This window comes from Eulemur rufifrons, chromosome 4, assembly GCF_041146395.1.
Source record: "Eulemur rufifrons isolate Redbay chromosome 4, OSU_ERuf_1, whole genome shotgun sequence".
Taxonomy (NCBI): domain Eukaryota; kingdom Metazoa; phylum Chordata; class Mammalia; order Primates; family Lemuridae; genus Eulemur; species Eulemur rufifrons.
The window spans coordinates 7,909,599-7,929,152 of record NC_090986.1 but is presented as its reverse complement, the minus strand read 5'-3'; the positions used below and the strand labels follow the sequence as shown (position 1 = coordinate 7,929,152).

Sequence of the window (19,554 nt, the reverse complement as noted above, 5' to 3'; positions counted from 1 at the left end):
TTACAGTGTTGGGTGCCAGCAGAGAACTGAGCTGGTCCTGCCACCTCTTTTGTCTCCCAGGAGGGATGGTGAACCCTGAAGCCCCTACCGTGACGGGAAGGCCAAGCTTCCCCGCGGTGTACGGCCACTCAGGGAGACCAGAGGCACCACGTGGAAACAGTCTCTCATTAGGCCCCTGGAAACAGTTTTGGCTCTGGCGGTCTCCATCTCCCCAGTCCCACAGAACGGTTGGAAATAGATACCCTCCCGGGAGCTGCTTTAGAAACAACCATTGAGCGTTGTTGTGTCTCTGGGTAAAGATGGTAAAAGCTGAGCTCTGAGAGGAAGCTAAATGGAGCTGGTGGTGGCACCTGGCTAAGACGGATGGTGTGTACTGTTAAAGATGACAAGATCCATAAATCTGGAGAGGAGCGCTTTATTTCTTATAGAAGGTTACAGCGTGGAAGGTGGCCATTCTGACAGGCTGGGAAGCATCACCTCCATCAAAGAGCAGAGACAGGCACTTCAGGGAAGGGAGGCGTAAGACAGAAATTTAAACTCCAGCTTGGCCAAATATGCATATTTAGCAAGTTATAGGAGGATCTATAAATATTCATGGAGGCAGCCCTGACAAATATGTATGGAACCAACATACATGTTACATATGACCCATGTTCACCTTGGGGTGGAGCATTAACATGTCAGTGTATTGCAAGTAGGCCCTTTACATCAAAAGGTCTTTTTTAGGACCAAAGGCACTCAAGTGTGCAGCCTCCATAAAGCCAGCCAGAGCCAGTCCAGAGTCAGTGGTCTTCATATCAGGAGAAAGTTACTGAGGTCAGTCTCTTGTCCAGTCCAAGCCGTGGTTATGGCTTATGGAACAGGGGCTGGGGCTCCATCTGTCAGTGGAGCTAAAAACTGTTTGAATGTTGCTCATATTGAGGCCAGTGCTTACTTAGCTGCTAGGGAAGAAGAAAAACCTTATGGCAGTTAGAACATAGTTTACTCTCTAAGTGTAGGGGTGTGTGGCTTAACCCTTGTCTGGCATGGCCTTAGGCTCTGTTTACAATTTCGTATTTTATTGCCATGAAGAGTCCATTCTGTCAGTCTTATGATCTCTATTTTAACATTAATGCTGCTCAGTTGTCACGTCTGGGTATAACGAGGCCTGTCTGACCTCTCAGCCCAGCATACCTGGGAACGAACGCAGTTTCTAAGGTTTCTCTGGGGTCCCCTTGGCCAAGAGAGGGTTCATTCAGTTGGTTGGGGTCTTCAAATTTTATTTTCAATTTACAATATCAAACAATATTGTTTCCCAGGAGGGCACCATGAAATAGTGGCAGCTATTTGCAAACTGGAGGGGGTGGGATTGAACACCCACACGGAGCCCACACAGCGGCCCAGGGCGGCCATGAAAAGCCTGTCAGCACCTGCAGAGGGACGGCTGATTACCAGGAACCACATAAGGTCCCTCCAGCCATACAGGCTGCTGCCCAAGATGTGGCTCAAACATTGGAAAGGCCGACTACTGGCGTAGGCACGTGGCATACTGTCCTAGAGTTAGCAGATGCTTTCTGCAGCGTTTGACCTTAGACCCAAAGTCCCAGGACACATTTTCTTTCCCCTGGGAGAACTGACAATGGACCTTCCAGGTACTCTCCCTGGGATATGTAAATATCTCCACCATTGGCCATGATTTGGTGGTCATTTTGAGTGAGATCTCCCACATGCACTGTGCACAGTGTGTAGATGATATTCTGCAATTCTCTGAAGAGTTAAATGTTTTGCAGAAGGCTACCCAAAAGTTCCTAAAGCATCTGCAATCCAGAGAATGGGATGTCAACCTACACAGAAAGTCCAGGGACGAGGGGCACCACTGGACTCAATGTCTCAGACCATTATACTGTCTGATAAAAAAAAGGGCACGTTGGGACTGGGGAGCTAAAGAAGAAAAACCATTTACTCACGCAAAAGCCTCAGTGATGCAAGCACAAGCCCTGCCAATGGTCACCCTTGGGAAACTGTTGGAATCAGATATTTCTGTGACTGAGGAAGGAACAGGCACACTCCATCTGGCAGGGGGAGTGTAGGCAACAAATGCCCGTTGGCTTCTGGTCACAGTTGCTCAGCAGAGGGCAAGTAACTGTATGCTCTGTTGGAAAAATAGTTCCTTGCAGTTTACCAGGCCCTCTTGCAAACAGACGCGCTAACTGTAGTTTTGCCACTGGAAGTAAAAACAGCTACCTTATTAAGGGTTGGGTGGGCGGCCTGTTTGCCAGACCCACACTAGCTGTAGCACGAAAGAGTACTCTGACTAGGTGGCTGCATCCCTCCAGCAGAGAGAGCACCTTATATCCAGCTCTCTGTCTTTAGAACTACAAGCCCCCCGGGACCTGTGTGTTTGTGAAAGGGTCATATATGCAAAGAGACCCCAAAATGCAAGAAACTAAAGAACGAGGCAGACAAAGCCAGTTTGTTGGTAGAGGGGGATTTATTATGGAACACATGGACAGAGGCATGGTCTTGGGCAGCCACAAGACAGGTAGAATCTGCACTATTACTCCTCACACCCGGGGCTTATAGACTATAAGAAAAAAGTACATGTGCGAATGTACGTGACAGTTAAAGTTAATCTTATAGGAAAAGACAAGAATACCATGTCCGCATAGCCTATAATTTATATGACAGCATCAAGGTTGTTTTGACCTAAAGGCAAGACTTACCTAAGTACATGCTCTTACACAAGGAACAATAGATAATGTGGAAATATTAGGGGCATTCCTAGAACTGGGGTTAATCAGAAGTCAGAATGGTAGATTGGCATCCAACATGGAGTTACTTTGTCCTCCACACTTCACCCCTCTAATCTGGCTTTTACAATTGCACGCACCCCCCCTTTTTTGATGGTCCCTGAGCCTTTGGGGGGGATGGCTGTGGGTGATACTTTGCATTAATTTGTTTTCTAGTTGTAAGCAGAGACTACAGCAACAATACAGACAATGGCAGGTGATGATACCTAAGCCAAGTATAAGACACAAAATTAAAAATATTTTCTGCCACCGTGTTCCCCAGGCTCCAAAACAAAAGGAAAGCCATTAGGAGAAAGAAAGGACAGAATCAGACATTGTGGCTATTTCTTTATGCGTGTCTTGTTGGGCTAGAGTTATATTGCCAGAATTATCAGGACTATATATACAACATTCAGTTTTAATAACAGGACAAGTCCGTCCCTGAGCAGTAGTTAATACATCCACCACTGCATAATTTTGTAGAACAGTTTCTACATGAGGTCCATTTCAGAGTTCATTAAAGAAAGACTTTGGAAGTTGTCACTGAAAGCCCACTGAGTACAGTTAGTGAGGGCCTCTACATGCCAGAGCACATCATAAAGGCCTAGAGATGGCACAAAGATTACAGCTAAATTGTCATATTAACCGTACATGCAAAATTCACAGATTTACCAATTGACTTTATCCCTCATACTTGGACCCATGGAAAACGTAAAATGCAGCATCCTAGCCATCCCAGTGGTAATCAAAGCCAAAGGTTGGATACTTATAACCATTGATAACATTTAGAAGTAGCCAATTTATGCCAACACCCATCCTGCAAGTACACTTGGGCCATAAGTCAGAGGTATGGTTTTGTTGTTTCCAATGTAGGGATGCTAATTAGCTTAAATATCCCACAGTGTCAGCCAAATGAGATCATCTGAAATTGGAAGGAAACATGTTGATAGTGTGGATTTTGAGGTCTTGTAACAAGACTGTAGAACGCTTTGGTTGTGGGATAGCTATGGTTATTACGCGTTCTCATACAGACAATGGCAGGTGATGATACTTATGCCAAGTATAAAACACAGAATTGTTTTTTCTTATGTAGTATTTATTGGAAAGGGATTTCCATGTTCAGAGCTGCAAAGTGTCTTGTTAATAGGCAAACTAGTTGCATCCTCTCTTGTCACACACCCTAAAGCTACACTCCACTGCTGAAGAGCCTTGATGAACACGGGTAAGTTCTGCCAGTCATTTTCCTGAATAGGTGATACCCAGCAAGGCAGACCAGAGGTGCTATAGAAAGATAACAAACTGCTAACCCAACAGACATCCTTTCGTAAGCTGTCAGCATAATGTTGCACCCACTGCAGGAAGAGGTTTCTTTCTCTTTTTATAGGACAGAGCAGCAACAGGAGCTGAAGACTATGAGTAGAAATACAAATGTTTGGTGTCTACTTGATGGGCAGTTCCTCTCCATCAGGCAACATGAGTGTGGTGGCTTCCTCTCTGCTAGTTAGGGCATAGGCAACCTGGGGGTACATAACAAACATGTCACCCAAGGGGCAAAGGTGTTGGTATTATTTGTAGGGTTACGGGGACAGCAAAGGGCCATATCAAATGGCCAACCAGAGTGCTCCTTAAAGGGGCCCATGTTCCAGTGTATTGGTATGTGGAGTGTGTTGGCCCAGACTCCCAACAGGATCAGCAGAGACTGCTTTGACTGGCTGGGGAAGTCCTCACTCTCTGGCAAGGAAACCCGTATTCAACTTCGGGGAATTTGCCAATTGAACTCCCATTTAATTGTCCCCTCATCTGGTTCAAGGTCTTGGGCAGTCTTCAACAAAATTTGCCATTGGCCCTTTATCAGCTCCAGGATAAATGTGTCTGGTCAGAATTTTTTTTTACGATTCTGATGAACGAACCCTCTTTTTCTATTGTCTTGAGTCATTGGTATCGTGCCAACTCTACATTTGTTTCAACTGAATTACAGTTTCTAATGGCTTGAGACAAAACCTTTACCCACCCATACAAGGTATGGGATTGTAAGAGTGCCTGCAGTTGTACCATTAAAATGACATTTTTTCTTCCAATCAACCCTGCCACTTGAGGATTATAAGGTAAGTGTAATCTCCAGCCTATATCCTTTTCACATATCCAATCGTGGGCACCATGTCCAGTGAAATGTGTGCCTAAGTCACTACCAATTCATTGCGGGTATCCATACATGACACTGAGTTGTTCCAAGCCCTTAATGTTGGCTGTGTGGTTTGCCCTTTTGCAAGGGAAGGCCTGCAGCACTCCCGTGGCACTATTCACACATGTTGGTGCCTATTTTCATGCCAAGGTTACTGGCAGGCGTCTGATGTAGTCTATGTGTCAGTCTCTCACAGGGCCAGGTGTTTTCTGCATGTGTCCTGGTGTATGTGGGACACGCAGCGGCACAGGCAGAAGCAAACTGAGCAGTTTGTTACTGCTGCCACTAAATCTGCATGGTGGAGGGACAATTCTGCTGCCTTTGCTACCTGCCAGCCCACTCGTGCACTGTGATCCCATTGTGTCTATGTGCCAAATCAGCTAGCTCTGATGACTGAGGGAGTGAGAGGTCTAATTTTTGCTAGGGTACCCACTTCCATGTTAGCGGCAGGTGAAGATGACTGGTGTGTTGAAACATGTTACACAATCAGGCTCACAGTGGGTTCTTAGAGCCTCTCCCCAATGTTTTCCTACATGGCAGCTTCTGGTAAGTGTTTTCAAATCACATACTAATCAGCTGAGACCGGTTGGGCAAGCCAAGTGGAAAAACCCTTAAATACTGCTGAAACGTCTGTATGGAGAACTACAGGCCACAGCTCATGGGTACAAACCAACCATGCAACCCAGAGTTCTGCCCATTGACTGCTTTCTTGCAATCCCACCTCAAACCAGATAGTGTCTCTCTGTGGTTGTATACCTACTGCTGTCCATACAGAAGGGTTACCATGGCTCAACCCATCTAAGTAAAAAGCATTTTTAGGAACTGGGGCTGTGCCTTAATTTCCCATTGGAGGCATCTCATATGGGAATTCCACAACAGGCACAGCACTGGTCTCATGGTGTACTGACCCTAGGCTAGCATGTGGTTCATTCCCCAAGAAACCTGTGGAGAGGGCACCGTGTGCAGGTATTCACGCCACTTTTGTAAAGTGAAAGCTTGAGTAACAACTGCTACAGGCCTGGAAAACAACCGTTCTCTCCAGCCTTGCCACTGTTACTGTCACATCAGCAGTTATGGGTTCAAATCGCAAGGCCTTGTATACCCCAAGGACCTGCTGTTCATTCGGGGAATAGCAGGTTTCAGCATGCTTCCATGGTTGTGACCAAAATCCTAGAGGAACTGCTTTCCCATGCCGGCTTTGCCGGAGGACCCACCTGGTTCCTGCAAGGGCTTAGAGGCACATCCAAAGACATTGGTACCACGGTAAGAGAGGCACAGAAGGCTTGTGCCTGAGCCACTAGTATTTTAGCCTTCACAAATGCTTCCTCTTGGTCTTTATCCAAGAACCAACTAGATCCCTTCTTTACTAGTTGATATAGGGCATGCAAATTTTGCATTAATATGGGCTAAAATCCCACCAGGAATTTATCCCAAAGACCCAGGAAATTTTGCAATCGTTGAACTATTTAAGAGGTGGACATTGTTGTATTATGTCAATGACTCTACCTGGGATGAGATGTGTCTTACCTGACCAAGTGACCCCTAGGAAACTTACAGCCAGTCCTAGGCCTCATATCTTTTGTGAGTCGATGGCCCTTCCTCTGTATTGAAGAAGGTTGCACAATGTGTCAAAGAGTTGCTGTAGCAATGACAAGTGTTCACGGGTTAGCATGGTATCATCAATGTAATGAAACAGTTTAACAGTGGGTTGTGATGGACATACAGTTAAATCTCTAGCAATCATTTCATGACAAATAGCGTGACTACATAGCTAACCCTGGGGCGACACTCGGAAACTCCATTCTTGGCCATTTCAAGTAATAAAAAATGATCATGTCAGAGTGTAAATGGACACTGGAGGAAAGTATTAGCTAAATTTAATACAGCATCATAAGTACCTGTAGTTTGTATTAGTTGTTCTAGCACTTCAGGTATATTAGACACAGCAGCATGTACCTCAGAAACCACCTTATTTAATTCCTGGCAGTCTACTGCCACGCAGCATCAGGTTTTCTTTCTGGCCATACAGGACTGTTGAGGCATTCTGAGCTGGATGAATAATACTAACTTTGGCTACTTCCTCTAGGGTGGTGGTAATTTCTTCTATTCCACCAGCTAGACATATGGTTTCAAATTGATAACACACCCTTGGAGCGGGAGGTGTACATGTTCCCCTTTTGCTTACCCTCTTAACATAACTTTTACTGCCTGAATCCATAGGTGCAAATCTCTCACAGGTGTTTGTAAAGTGCACCCTAAGGTGCCAAGATGTTTCATGGAGTAGGTGAGATGAAAACAGTATAGTAAGCAAAGGAACTCCACTCAGTATCAACAAGAAGAAAAGCTTATTTCACTCAGATTATTCGTCCTTTGTAATCATCTATAGATGCCCATAGATGTCTTTCGGAATTTCCATGAATTAAGGTGCATTCAGAACCTGTGTCTACTAGAGCTTAGGTCCTCTGCATGTCTTTTGGACTCCAGTGGATTTTGAGGTCCACATGGGGCCTCTGGTCACTCCCTGTTGCTCACACACAGAGGCATGTTGGCCCTACGCCTAGACTCCAGGCTTGGGAGGAGTCCATCCCTGGAATGCAGATGTTGGAGTTCTTTTATGCAGAGTTTTCTGTCCTCTGTCCTTCTCTTCGGGTGGGGTCCTGGGAAGGAGCCTCAACTGCTAAGCAAGAGTCAAGTCCTGAAAATGCTTTAGGTTTGTTATTGCTTGGCTGCACCTGCTAGGCTTTTGCTTTCCACTGCATGAGTGGTCTTGCTTTAAAATTGGAAGGATGATCCTCCTCCTCCTCTGAGATAACTGCCGTGTCTTCGCCTGGCTCACTAGGTGGCTCTCAAGGACTCCAGGTCTTAGCAGTCCCACTCCAGCTTAGCAAAGATGGTTCACAGTTCACACCCTCCCAGCTGCACAAAACAGCAGGGTAGAGTTTCCACCTGCGCCTCCTGAGTTTCAGACTTACCCACCAAATTAGTCACTAATATAGATGTGGAGTCCCTTGTATTCTTTTCTAAATATAATTCCTCTTCTAGCTTTTGTATTCTCACCTCAGCCACTAACTGCACTTCCACGGCCAGTTGCAACTCCTGTAATAGTAGCCAGAACGCTGTTGCTGACTCATGGTGATGTCCCTCACCCCAGTGGGAACAGTGGGATGCAGTTTTCTACTAAGTGCTTTCTGCCCTCTGCCATTTTCAGGGCATCCTCATACTCACACAGTGGTCCGCAGGCATCTAGCAAATGAGCAACACCACCCCATGGAGATGAGGAGGGCCACTCCAGGATTTTCCCAGCTGACGCTTTTTTCCCTTTGCCCATACTCTGGTTCCTAGACTGCTCCTGGATGGCTCACCAATTGTTTCCTGAGAGGGCCATATATGCAAAGCCACGTGTAAATGCAGAAGGAGCCAAGAAACCAACAAACGAGGCAGACAAATCCAGTTTTTTGGTAGAGAGTGATTTATTAGGGAACTTGAGAACAAAACTGTGGTCTTGGATGCCCACAAGATGGGTAGATCATTGCACTATTACCCCCAGACCCAGGCTTATATATTATTGAGAAAGGATTTATTAATACATAGTCTAAAAGGCATGGGCAGGACAACTGAAGGTGACCTTCTAGGAAAAGACAAGAATACCTTGTGCATCATAGCCCATAATTTGTGTAATAACATCTAGGTTATCTTTACCTAAGGATAGGATTTATGCTAAGTGCATGCTCTGACACAAGAAACAATAAAATTAATTAGAGAAATCTTTGAGGCATAAATGGGGGTTAATCACAAGTCATCATGGTGAATTACACCCAAGATGGTGTTACTTTAGCCTCCACAGAGCTCCGTCCCCTGTCCTGTGGAGCCCTTAGGGCTAAGAGGAATTCAGCAGAAATTTTTATCCTGGCAGTTTAGATCCTTTTGATTCTCAAATAAAAGAAAGTGGAACTTAATACATTGCCCCATTATTCTCAAATGTATTTTTTTCTTCTCCCTCTCCACAGACAAAGCTCCAGAAATTTTATAAACTTTCTAATAATGGACAATGCACTGAGCACAATCTGCTCATCAAGGTAAACTGGAGGCTGGGGGACAGGGGCAAGTGTTTTGGGAAGGGAAAGGAACAACGTTGGCCCAGGTGTGTGTATGTGTGTGTCTGTGTGGGTTTTACTTTCTCACTAAAAGTTTATTTGCAAAATACAAGTCACCAGTTGTGTCTAGTCTGGACTAACAGAAGAGAGATGCATCTGTCCATGGGTGAGTGGGGTGCGGATGGGAAGTCCTGGTCCTGAGGTGTGGTGGTGGCAGCTGGGCTGTTCATCAGCGAATGAGCTGTGGAGTTAGCAGGGCTCTGGCTCCCACACTGGTCCATGTGCCGATGGAGCTTCCTCCAGGCTGTGGGGTGGATGTGGCGTCCATGTGCCGATGGAGCTTCCTCCAGGCTGTGGGGTGGATGTGGCGGGTGGGGCTTCCTTCCTTCTGCAAACTAGCCCAGCCATTCCTCAGGAACCAGGCCCCTGCTGCTGCTGCCTGCACGGCACCGGGGAAGGGCTCCCTGTCTGCACCAGGGATGGCCATATCAGAGGAGTCCCGTAGGCCAGTGGGGCGGGGGCGGGGGCGGGGGCAGATCGGTTGTCCAGCCTTGTGGTCCCAGTGGGCATGCTTGGGTCAGACATGGGTTTTTGTCGTTCCCCACTATGCCCTTTGCAGACACTGCTGATCAATCACAGTCATAGGAGTCCCGGCCCAGTGCCCAGTTAGCAGTGCCATGTGCTGCAGGTGGCTTATGAGAAGGATCTGGGGACTCGTGCATTCCTAGTGCATCCTTCCTGACCAGACCTCAAAACCTTCCATGGAAATGAGGAAGCAACGTGTCACCACCCAGTACCCTGGGAAGACCCTGAGTTATCAGTCAGGCATGGCACCTTCCTGAATGAAGGAAGAGGCAGTTTTGTGCAAACTCCCTTCATTAAGGTTGTGCAGCCTTTGCCGTAGCCTCAAACACAGCTTGTGGGAAAGAGAGCCCAGTGGGGCAGGGGCAGGCCGGAGCCACTCAATCAGGTCCCCCAAGACACCCTGTTCCTTTCCCACCATGACTGGGCCTAGACAAGCATAGAGATCCCAGAAGGTGTGACCCTGGTCAGTGGTGGTGCTGGGTTGGGGTAGAGGCAGCTGGGACAGGCCCTCCGGGTGGGGGGAGGAGCCGGCCTCTCCTGGGGGCCCTGGGCAAGTCGCTGCCCTCTCTGGGCCTAACTCTCCTCATCTGGAAAATGTAGGGGTGATGAGCCTGTTGCGCAAACCTCACAGGGTCGTATGAGGATCAAGGGAGAAAAGGAATCTGAGGGGTTCTGTGCCACGCTCTTCCTCAGTAGGATGGTGGTGAGAACAGTGATGACAGCTACATGACACCGAGTCCTCAGGAGACTCTGGGAGGTAGGTGTGGATCCCGTGACCCTTTCCAGATCTCAGAGAGGCCAGGCTACATGGCCACGGTGACACAGTGAGGGAGTGTTTGATCTGGGAGTGGACTTAGAACCTAAGCTCACTGGAGGCGGTCGCAGCACTCTGTCAGCTGATTCAGGGCAGGTATCCCTGATCCAAGGGCAGCGGGGATGCGGTGTAACTGTGTGAGGGGAAGATAGTCTCCCTGACCGTTACCTTGACCCTGGCAGCTGGGAACTCTAAGTTGGCCACGTTGGAGGGGAACCCCCAGACAGCCCAGATGAGGCCTGCCATGTGGAGGGGCTCCAGGGAGTCAGAGGACAAGAGTCTCCCTTCCATCTGGGGCCTCCACATCAAGAGAGCAGGGGCCTTCCTGCCCCAGCCCTTCCCTCCTGCAGCCACAGGTCCCCAAATGCCCCTATTGGAGAGACCAGAGCAAGAGCTTGGAGGAGCTGGGTTCAGAGTATATTTGGGCAAGTATGGGGCCAGGGATGACAAGACATTGTGACTTGTTAAAATCCTACTTTCGAGGTAACCGGGGGTGCTCGGTGGCTTTGGAGGCCAGGTGGGGGAGAGGAGGGAGAGAACTGGGGGAAGGCAGCTGAGGGTCTTTTCCGGCTCCACGTGGGAGACCTGGGGAGGAGGTCCAGGATACGGGGGTTGATAAGGTTTCAGAGCAGACCTTGGGCAGCCATCTAAGAGTAGGTGCTTATCTCCACTATCATCTCAATGGCACAGGGTGTCACCCCTTTTTTGGGCTCACTCCTCACAGACATGGTGCTGCTGGAAACAACAAAGAGAGCATGTGTATGTGAGTGAGCCTGGGGCAGGCAGGGCAGGGACCGGGGCCTTGGGAGGACAGAGCCCTGGACTGAACATTTAGATCTCAGCCCTCAGCAAACCTCCTCTCATGCGAGCCTCACGCTGCACCTGTGAGCTGGGGCATCAGGCCCATCTGACCCACGAGTGATGGAGGCTCCACATTAGCCGCCAGTCCCTGCTCCCTGAGTGGCAAAGCTGCAGAGCCGCCTGATGTTCTGGCTGAGCTGGACTCAGCCTCTCCCTCAGGAGGTTCCCATGGGAGGAGAGAGAAATTGGGTCCCTCCGAGGTCAGGCAGCTATTAAGTAGCTCAGAACTTTCATTCTATGCAAGGCCCAAGTTTCCTTCTCTGTCACCAGAGAGGGTTGAGACAGAAGGTCCCTGAGCCTCAGCTCCCATGGCCGCTCCTCTCCAGCCCAGAGCCTGATGTGGGTCCACATACTCTTTTGGGCACATCCTCTGCCCCCGGTGGCCCTGGTAGTAGTGCAGCATGGGAAGGGGTGGCAGTGGGGAGAGTCATCTGCTAGGGGGCCTTTCTGATGGACTTTTGCTGTCTGCCTTCCAGGGAAATGTGCTGAACACCCAGAAAAGGAGACAGGTGAGCAGACGGGGCCCTCACTTTGGGAGTGTGGGGATGTGGAAATCAGAGACTCCCTTCGGGAGGACAGAGCCCAGCTCCATTCTCTGCATCTGAGATTTCTTGGGAGGGTTGAACACAGAGAGAAGGAGGAGACCCATTCCAATGGAGGGTACAGATAGGGACTGACACCAAGGACCAATTCTGTTTATATCCAACTCTGAGAACAGGTTGGGACAATATGGGACTGGAAGGGAGCAGAGACCCTTATTAGAAAAGCCCCCCAGACTGGCCCCTGTACTCTCTCCCACCCTCACAAGCCCCCTGCACCATCTTCCTCCCAGGCCCTGTCAGCATCCTGTCCTTCCATCTGGCTCCAGGTGATCAAAGTCCTCCAGGAGACGCAGCTGCTCTGGGGGGCTGCAGACAATTACCATCCTCAGCCTGAGGAGCAATTTAGGGTCTGGTCCCAGCCCATAGAGTGGCTCGGTGAGCATGAGAGGCAGGGCCCATCAGAGTGGCAGAGGGTAGGAGAAGACTCTCTCTTGTGGCCAGCTGCAGACAGCCTGTGTCCATGGCTCCCTGGTCACCATCATGCCCTGTCGCATGGTGACTGCTGCAGCACTAGGACTCCAGCTGCTGGGCAGGCACTGGGAGGGGGCCCTGAGGTGTGGCTCCCGTAGTCTCACAGCTGCCTCCCTGTCCTGCAGCTAGCACCTGTGCTGTAAGCTGCAGCCCCCATTTCTGTCGGCCAGCAACACCCTCAGGGCCAAGAAGAGCAGGTCATCATGAATCTCAAGGGAGACTGAACGCTCGGGGCAGCTGGGGGGGGAATGCTGCATGGCTCAGTGAAGATTGGGATGAGCATGGGCTCTGGGAGTCAGACAGCTGCCCTGGGCTCCCAGCTCCACTGCCCACCAGCCGTGGGACAGGGCTGAGAGGCCTCACTGCTCTGGCACTGGAGGTACCATTGTCAAAAATGTAATGTGCCCTTCCAATCTCTTTTTCTCTTTTATCTCTACTTATCTATAACTACAATGTACTACTGTCTGTTAGTGTTTTTATTCCATTATTAAGTGGGGTTGGGGGAAGAAAATCTTAATGTCTCAAGGGGTTAGCTTTTTAGATAGAAGATATACCAGAAGACTACTCTCTGCCCCAGGGCACCCAGCAAGCTGTTCCGCAGTGGCTCCAACCCCATACCTCAGTCTGTTCTCTGGAAAGAGGTGACCCACAGCTGATACTCACTAGACACTCCAGGAGACATGGCTGGTGTGGACATTCTGGGTCATGCCCAGACAGTTGGGAAACCCAAGACCAGGAAAAGACAGGAGAGTGGCTGAGGCCACATCATGCTGTAAAGTTTCCAAAGAAGAAACTCAACCTAAAGGCCAAGCATGGGTGGTTCATGCCTGTAATCCTAGTACTCTCTTGGAGGCTGAGGTGGGAGGATCACTTGAAGTCAGGAGTTCAAGACCAGCCTCAGCAAGAGCGCGAGCCCTGTCTACTAAAAATAGAAAAAAACTAACCAGTCAACTAAAAACAGAAACAAAAAATTAGCCAGGCGTGGCAGCTAGCGCCTGTAGTCCCATCTACTCGGGAGGCTGAGGCAGCAGGATCGTTTGAGCCCAGGAGTTTGAGGTTGCTGTGAGCTAGGCTGATGCCACGGGACTCACTCTAGCCTAGGCAAAAAAGCGCCACTCTGTCTCAAAAAAAAAAAAAAAAAAAAAAAAAAAGAAAAAGAAAGAAAAGAAAAGAAAGAAACTCGACCTAAACACATTTTGGTAAAATGGCTGTGGCTAGGAAAGATAAAAGGAGAAGAGGTACAAAGATATTTTACAGAGCAGCGTCAAATGAGTATTCTCTGATTTCCTCTCATGTGAAATTCTCAGCAAGAGAAAACAAATATTTTTTTAAAAAGACAACCATTGTTCTGTGAAAAAATAATAAATTAAAATACACTGTGTCTTTGAGCAGTACAATAAAGAACAAATAGTTGTAACATTGTGAATTGGTGAGGGGAAGTTGGCATTTGGGAATGTGAGGAAGGAACTGGAAATTTAGGATTTCACTACAAGCCCTAGAAGAGTTACACTGGGGAACAATGTGGAATTTGAGACGCTGCATACCATACATTTGGAAAACATGGGGTAAAACCAGTCCCTCTGTGGAGTCTTAAAATAACTAAATAGGCATCAGTTAGACTGAAGTGACTCTAGTGTCCTGGTTTTCCTACCTAAGAATATGGAAATATTAACTCAAATGCATTTGTTGTATATTACCTATACAAAGAGTGCAATAAAGTGACTACATAACTGTAACCAGTCACTTATTGAATTTGGTTTGCTCCTCATACACCTTAGAGAAGCTTTTCTCCTTCAGCCCCTCCAGTGGACCCCAAACCACAAATCACGTCTGGAGGCTTCTAGGTTCATAAACTGCTGTTTGCACTAATACACTCTTTAATGTTTAACGGTGCCTTACTTTAATTTTTTAACAGGAAACAGGAGGGCTGGGGACCCCACGGGCCACAGCTCCTCCCAAGAAAGAGCCCCGCACACCGAGTGAGTATCCTCCCCTCCTCACTGCACAATCCGAGGAAGACGCGGGGATGCGGGCCCAGAGCTGCCCAGACAACGCACCAGCTGGGCCAAACACGCCTCAGAGGAATGGGACAGGATGTCCGAGGACCTGGCTGCACCAGGCCAGCCCTACCCTGCGGCGGGAGGGGACTGAGGGCCAATCTGTACCAGCGGGGACGCGGATCCCCAGAAAACATAGCGGATCGCGGGGAAGCCTGGGTCTGCCATACCCAGTACACCTGGGTTCCAACTACTCCCACGCCCTTCAGCACCGCCCCCCCCCCCCCCCCACACACACACTCACCAGTTCCTGGCTTCTGTGGTCTCCTACCGTCCTCCCTACAGATGTCCCAGTACCCGCAGGTCTCAGGAGAACAGAGGCTGCGGTAGAGCCACACAGACCTCCCACAGCAATGGAAAAGCAGCAGCGAGCATGAGGGAGCTTGGTGGGCTGGTGTAAAAGAGACAAAGGCCCCGCCAGATGGTGGAAGACCCCTCGTCTTCCTGTGTGCCTGATTGGACAGTTCCACAGCGGTGCACCTAATTGGATAAGGCCCCAAGCTCCTTCCTTTTGGGCCCTGAGAGACAGGTGATGGGAACCCACACATTGATGGCTGAAACCAGGGCTTCTCTGCTGTGAGACCTGGCCCTTCCTGGAAGACATTCACATTTAACCTTGTACATAAGGTTATATCCATTTAGAAATGCTATATGTGATATTCAAACTTGGGAACAATATAATGAGAATTATTCTTTTTTTTTTTTTTTTTTTGAGACAGAGTCTCACTCTGTTACCCAGGCTAAAGTGCCCTGGCGTCAGCCTAGCTCACAGCAACCTCAAACTCCTGGGCTCAAGCGATCCTCCTTCCTCAGCCTCCCAAGTAGCTGGGACTACAGGCACACACCACCATGCCCGACTAATTTTTTATATCTATAAATATGTATTTTTTAGTTGTGCAGCTAATTTCTTTCTATTTTTTTTAGTACAGATGGGGTCTCCCTCTTGCTCAGGCTGGTCTCGAACTCCTGAGCTCAATCGAGCGATCCGCCCGCCTCAGCCTCCCAGAGTGCTAGGATTACAGGCGTGAGTCACCACGCCCCGCCAAGAATTATTCTTAAATTTCAGATTTTCTAACCTTCATGGCCTCTGCTCTTTTGAAGAGGCAGCCTGAGTCTTAAAAAGGGAGGCGATCCTCTCAGACAGCAATGCCTATTAGAAATGAAATATGGTCCAAGTGTGTCATTTTGAACTTTCTAGTACCTACATAAAATACAAAGAAACACACACAATTGTAATAATTTATTTAGCCTCATATATCCAAAATATAATTGTTTTTATATGATCAATACAATATTACTATTGAAGTATCTTTTTATTTTGTTAGTACGTCTTTCGGTCACTGTATTTAAGCTTCCAGCATATCTGGATTCAGAAAGTACATTTGGGTACACATCTGGTTTTTCCACTTTTATTTATATTAAGGTTGATCAATTGGTCCAGGGAATGTCTGCCACATCCTTTCATATATCAATGGGAAAAAAAGCCAAACTCTGTAAAATAAATTTAAAAAGATTAACTCTGAGCCAAATTTGAGAATCACGACCTGGAGCCACACTCAAGAAGCCTTGAGCAAGTGGACTCACTCTGGCTGGGTTACAGTTTGGTTTTATACATTTCAGGGAGACAGGGGTTACAGGTAAAGTCATAAATCAATATGCAGGAGGTATACATTGGTTTGGCCCGAAAAAGTGGGCCACCTCAAAGTGGACACTTACAGGTTATAGGTGGGTTTAAAGATTCTCTGACCTGTAATTGGTTAAAGACATGAAGCTTTGTCTAAAAGCTTGGAATGTTTTAACATTAAGGAGGTGTTTATCAGAGACAAGCCTCCAGACATAGATTTGTTGTGTAAAGTGAGGACCAGCAGGTTTGTCTTACACACCCTTAGGCCTGTTAATGGGTTACAAAGGATGTCCGCAAGAAGGGAGGGGGCGCATGAGGAGGCATGTCTGACCTCCCTCCTCCTGGAAGGCAACTTAGTTTTAGCATATTCCTTTGACCATGAGGGGGTCCATTCAGTCAGCTGGTGGTGGGGGAGGGGGGCGGCTTAAGATTTTATTTTAGTTCACACATATAAATGTTTACCATTGTTTGATTAGTATTTTTATAATTTCACTTATTTTACTGAGGGTTGCCAAATAGCAGTTTTCTAAACCTATTATATCCTCTGCATGTATTCTTGTCTTCTTGTATTAAGAGTTGCATTTTCTCATGAGCTCTTCATTACATTCAAAACTAGCCTATTACAGGTGGCTCACACCTGTAATGCAAAAATTTTGGGAAGCTGAGGCAAGATGATTGCTTGAGGCCAGAAGTGCAAGACCAAACTGAGCAACACAGCAAGATCCTGTCTCTACAAAAAATGTTAAAATTAGCCAGGTGTGGTGGAGTGTCCCTATAGTCCCAGCCACTTGGGAAGCTGGCTCAGGAGGATCTGCCACTGCACTCTAGCCCCAGCAACAGAGTGAGGCACAGTCTCAAAACAAAGAAAAAAACATAGCCTGTCAGGAAAAGAAGGATAAAAACTTGATTCTTTCTTTATAAATTGTCATAATGATGGTGTGGACCCATCAAACAAACAAAACAAATTAATATTTTCCCAAAATTATTTTTTGTTTTTATGGAATTTCATATACTGCCATCTAAGTCTATTTTTTAGTGCAAATTGTCCCATCTTAGGTCAGTGAGGGACCCTTCACATTGCCTCTTTTGTTCTTGTGCCATGAAACCCTATGTTTTGAGAGCTTTCTTGTTTTCTAGAAGAAACAGACATAGGCTTCCCTTTGTCTGTTATATAAGTCACGAATACTGTCCACTTTGGCATTTTCATTTTTACCTCATTTATGTTGCTTCCTAGAATGTACAATATTCTGATTTTATATTGTGCACTTTCTCAATCTTTCTTTTTATTAACATTTCTGGTTTTTCAGTCACAATGCCATATTTTTCAGGGCTTATAAAAATATTTATCAATATTTTCTTCTACTATTTGTAATTTTCCACTCTTTGGCATTTAGATTTCTTTTTTGTCATTTATCTTGCTATAGCATATGAAGAATGAATGCATTTTTACATTTTCTTTAGGAATATCCAGTTTCTAAACACAAAGTATTAATAAAGTGTCCTACTGTGTAGTTTTTATTGCATACCTTCTCTTATACACTTCGACAGATTTCCGACTTTTCTACTGCCCTGATCTGTTTGCCTATTTTTGCATCAACTCCATACTCCTTTGATCATAGAATATTTCAATGTGTTTTATTTTATCATAGGACCAGACACCCTCATTGTGTCTCTTTCTGAGGGATTGTGGCTATTTTTATAAAAATATTGTATATTTTTAATGTTTTTCCTTCCATGTGCACTTTGCAAAATCATTGCTAGCTTAAATAAAAACTGACAGACTCTATTATGAGATCAATGTTGAAGTTAGCTAAGGATAAATGACTTCTTCATATTATTGAGTTTTTCTATCCAAGAATGAAATGCAACTGTTCATTTGTTTAAGTCTTCTTTCATATATTTCAGGAATTCTTTATTTTTTAGCTCATGTAAATGCTGCAAATTTTTTTTTTTATGATAGAGTTAATTTTATTTGTTCACGGGCTCATATTGCTAGCATTAAATCAAGCATGGGCTTTGATTCATGGAGCCCAAATTCATTTATGCAGGAAGATAAAAGCAAACTATGATCCATGTACATGGATGAAAACTAAAGGTTCAGGGTTCATCACATTGTAGTTTTTGAATTTCTACAGCCTAGAGCTCAGCAGTCAAAGATCTTTCAGGTCCTTCTGGATGTCCCACAGCGTATCTGCACTTTTCTTGAGCTGAGCAACCTCATCATCCTTTAGCTTCTGGTTGATAACACTGGTTAATCCCCGAGTGTTGAGGATACACGGGAGGCTCAGGAAGACTTCATTCTCGATGCCATACATCCCCTTCCCCATTGTTGATACTGGATGAATCCTGGATAGATTTTTTAGCATGGATTCAATAAGATCAGCTACACTTAATCCAATGGCCCAATTGGTATATCCTTTTAGCTTGATAACCTCATAGGCACTCTCAACCACCATCTTATGGACTTCTTTCCAATTTTCACTGTCATTGTCTGTTCCCATTTCTGGATTCAATTCCTGGAGACAAACACCTGCCACATTCATTCCACTCCACACAGCCACGCTTGAGTCGCCATGTTCTCCCAAAATCCATCCATGGCAGCTGGTGGAATGAATGCCAAGTTTTTCAGCCATGAGATAGCGAAATCTAGCAGAATCCAAATTACACCCACTTCCAATCACACGGTGCTTGGGTAATCCACTTAGTTTCCTGGTAACATATGTAAGAATGTCCACTGGGTTGGAAACCACAATTATGATGCAATCAGGACTGTACTTGACGATCTGGGGAATAATGAACTTGAAGACATTAACATTTCTCTGCACCAGATTGAGACGACTCTCCCCCTCTTGCTGACGGACACCTGCAGTTACCACCACAATCTTAGAATTGGCGGTCACAGAGTAATCTTTATCTGCCACAATTTTAGATGTCTGAAGAAATAAGCTCCCATGCTGCAGATCCATCATTTCTCCTTTAAGTTTGTCTTCCAAAATATCCAGGAGAGCAAGCTCATCAGCCAGAGACTTCCCCAGAATGCTGATAGCACATGCCATACCAACTTGTCCAACGCCCACTACAGTGATCTTATTGTTTGGGACTCCTGCCTCTTCTTCTGCAACTGGTACAATGAGTTTTTCCTTAAGAGTTGCCATTGTGCACAGGAGAGAGAAGGCTCTGGAGCCCGCTGTAAGAGTTGTGCGAAGACAATGTCAGCTGCGCGCATCTCCTCCGGAGCCAGCTCTGCAAGGAGGGAGGAATGTTGCAAATTTTTAATTAGATTTGTTCCTAGGTAATTTTGTTTTATTTTTTAAATATATGTTATACATTTATTGTATTCTAGCACTGTATGCATGAATGATTGTGAATTATATTTAGAAAGGCCATTGTTTTGTGCATTAATGTTGTATTAGTCTCCTGAACTATTTTTGTAGTAGGTTTTTTCTAACAGTTTCTTTCTGTTTCCAGATATATAATCATATCATGTGGAAATTGA

General features: G+C 46.4%; 1 protein-coding gene across 2 annotated transcripts; it reads right to left on the bottom strand.

Annotated features, from left to right (window-relative positions):
• Window positions 1–18,208: 18,208 nt before the first annotated feature.
• On the bottom strand, window positions 18,209–19,244 carry LOC138382559 (L-lactate dehydrogenase B chain-like). 2 transcript variants are annotated; one of them, XM_069467020.1, is made up of 2 exons: window positions 18,969–19,244; window positions 18,209–18,794 (listed from the first exon to the last, which is right to left on the bottom strand). In XM_069467020.1, the coding sequence occupies exons 1-2, from the start codon at window positions 19,211–19,213 to the stop codon at window positions 18,209–18,211; spliced, it is 831 nt and encodes a 276-aa protein (XP_069323121.1). In that variant the 5' UTR covers window positions 19,214–19,244. The 2 variants fall into 2 exon arrangements, with proteins under 2 accessions (XP_069323121.1, XP_069323120.1); XM_069467019.1 differs by having other exon boundaries at window positions 18,209–19,244.
• Window positions 19,245–19,554: the final 310 nt, after the last annotated feature.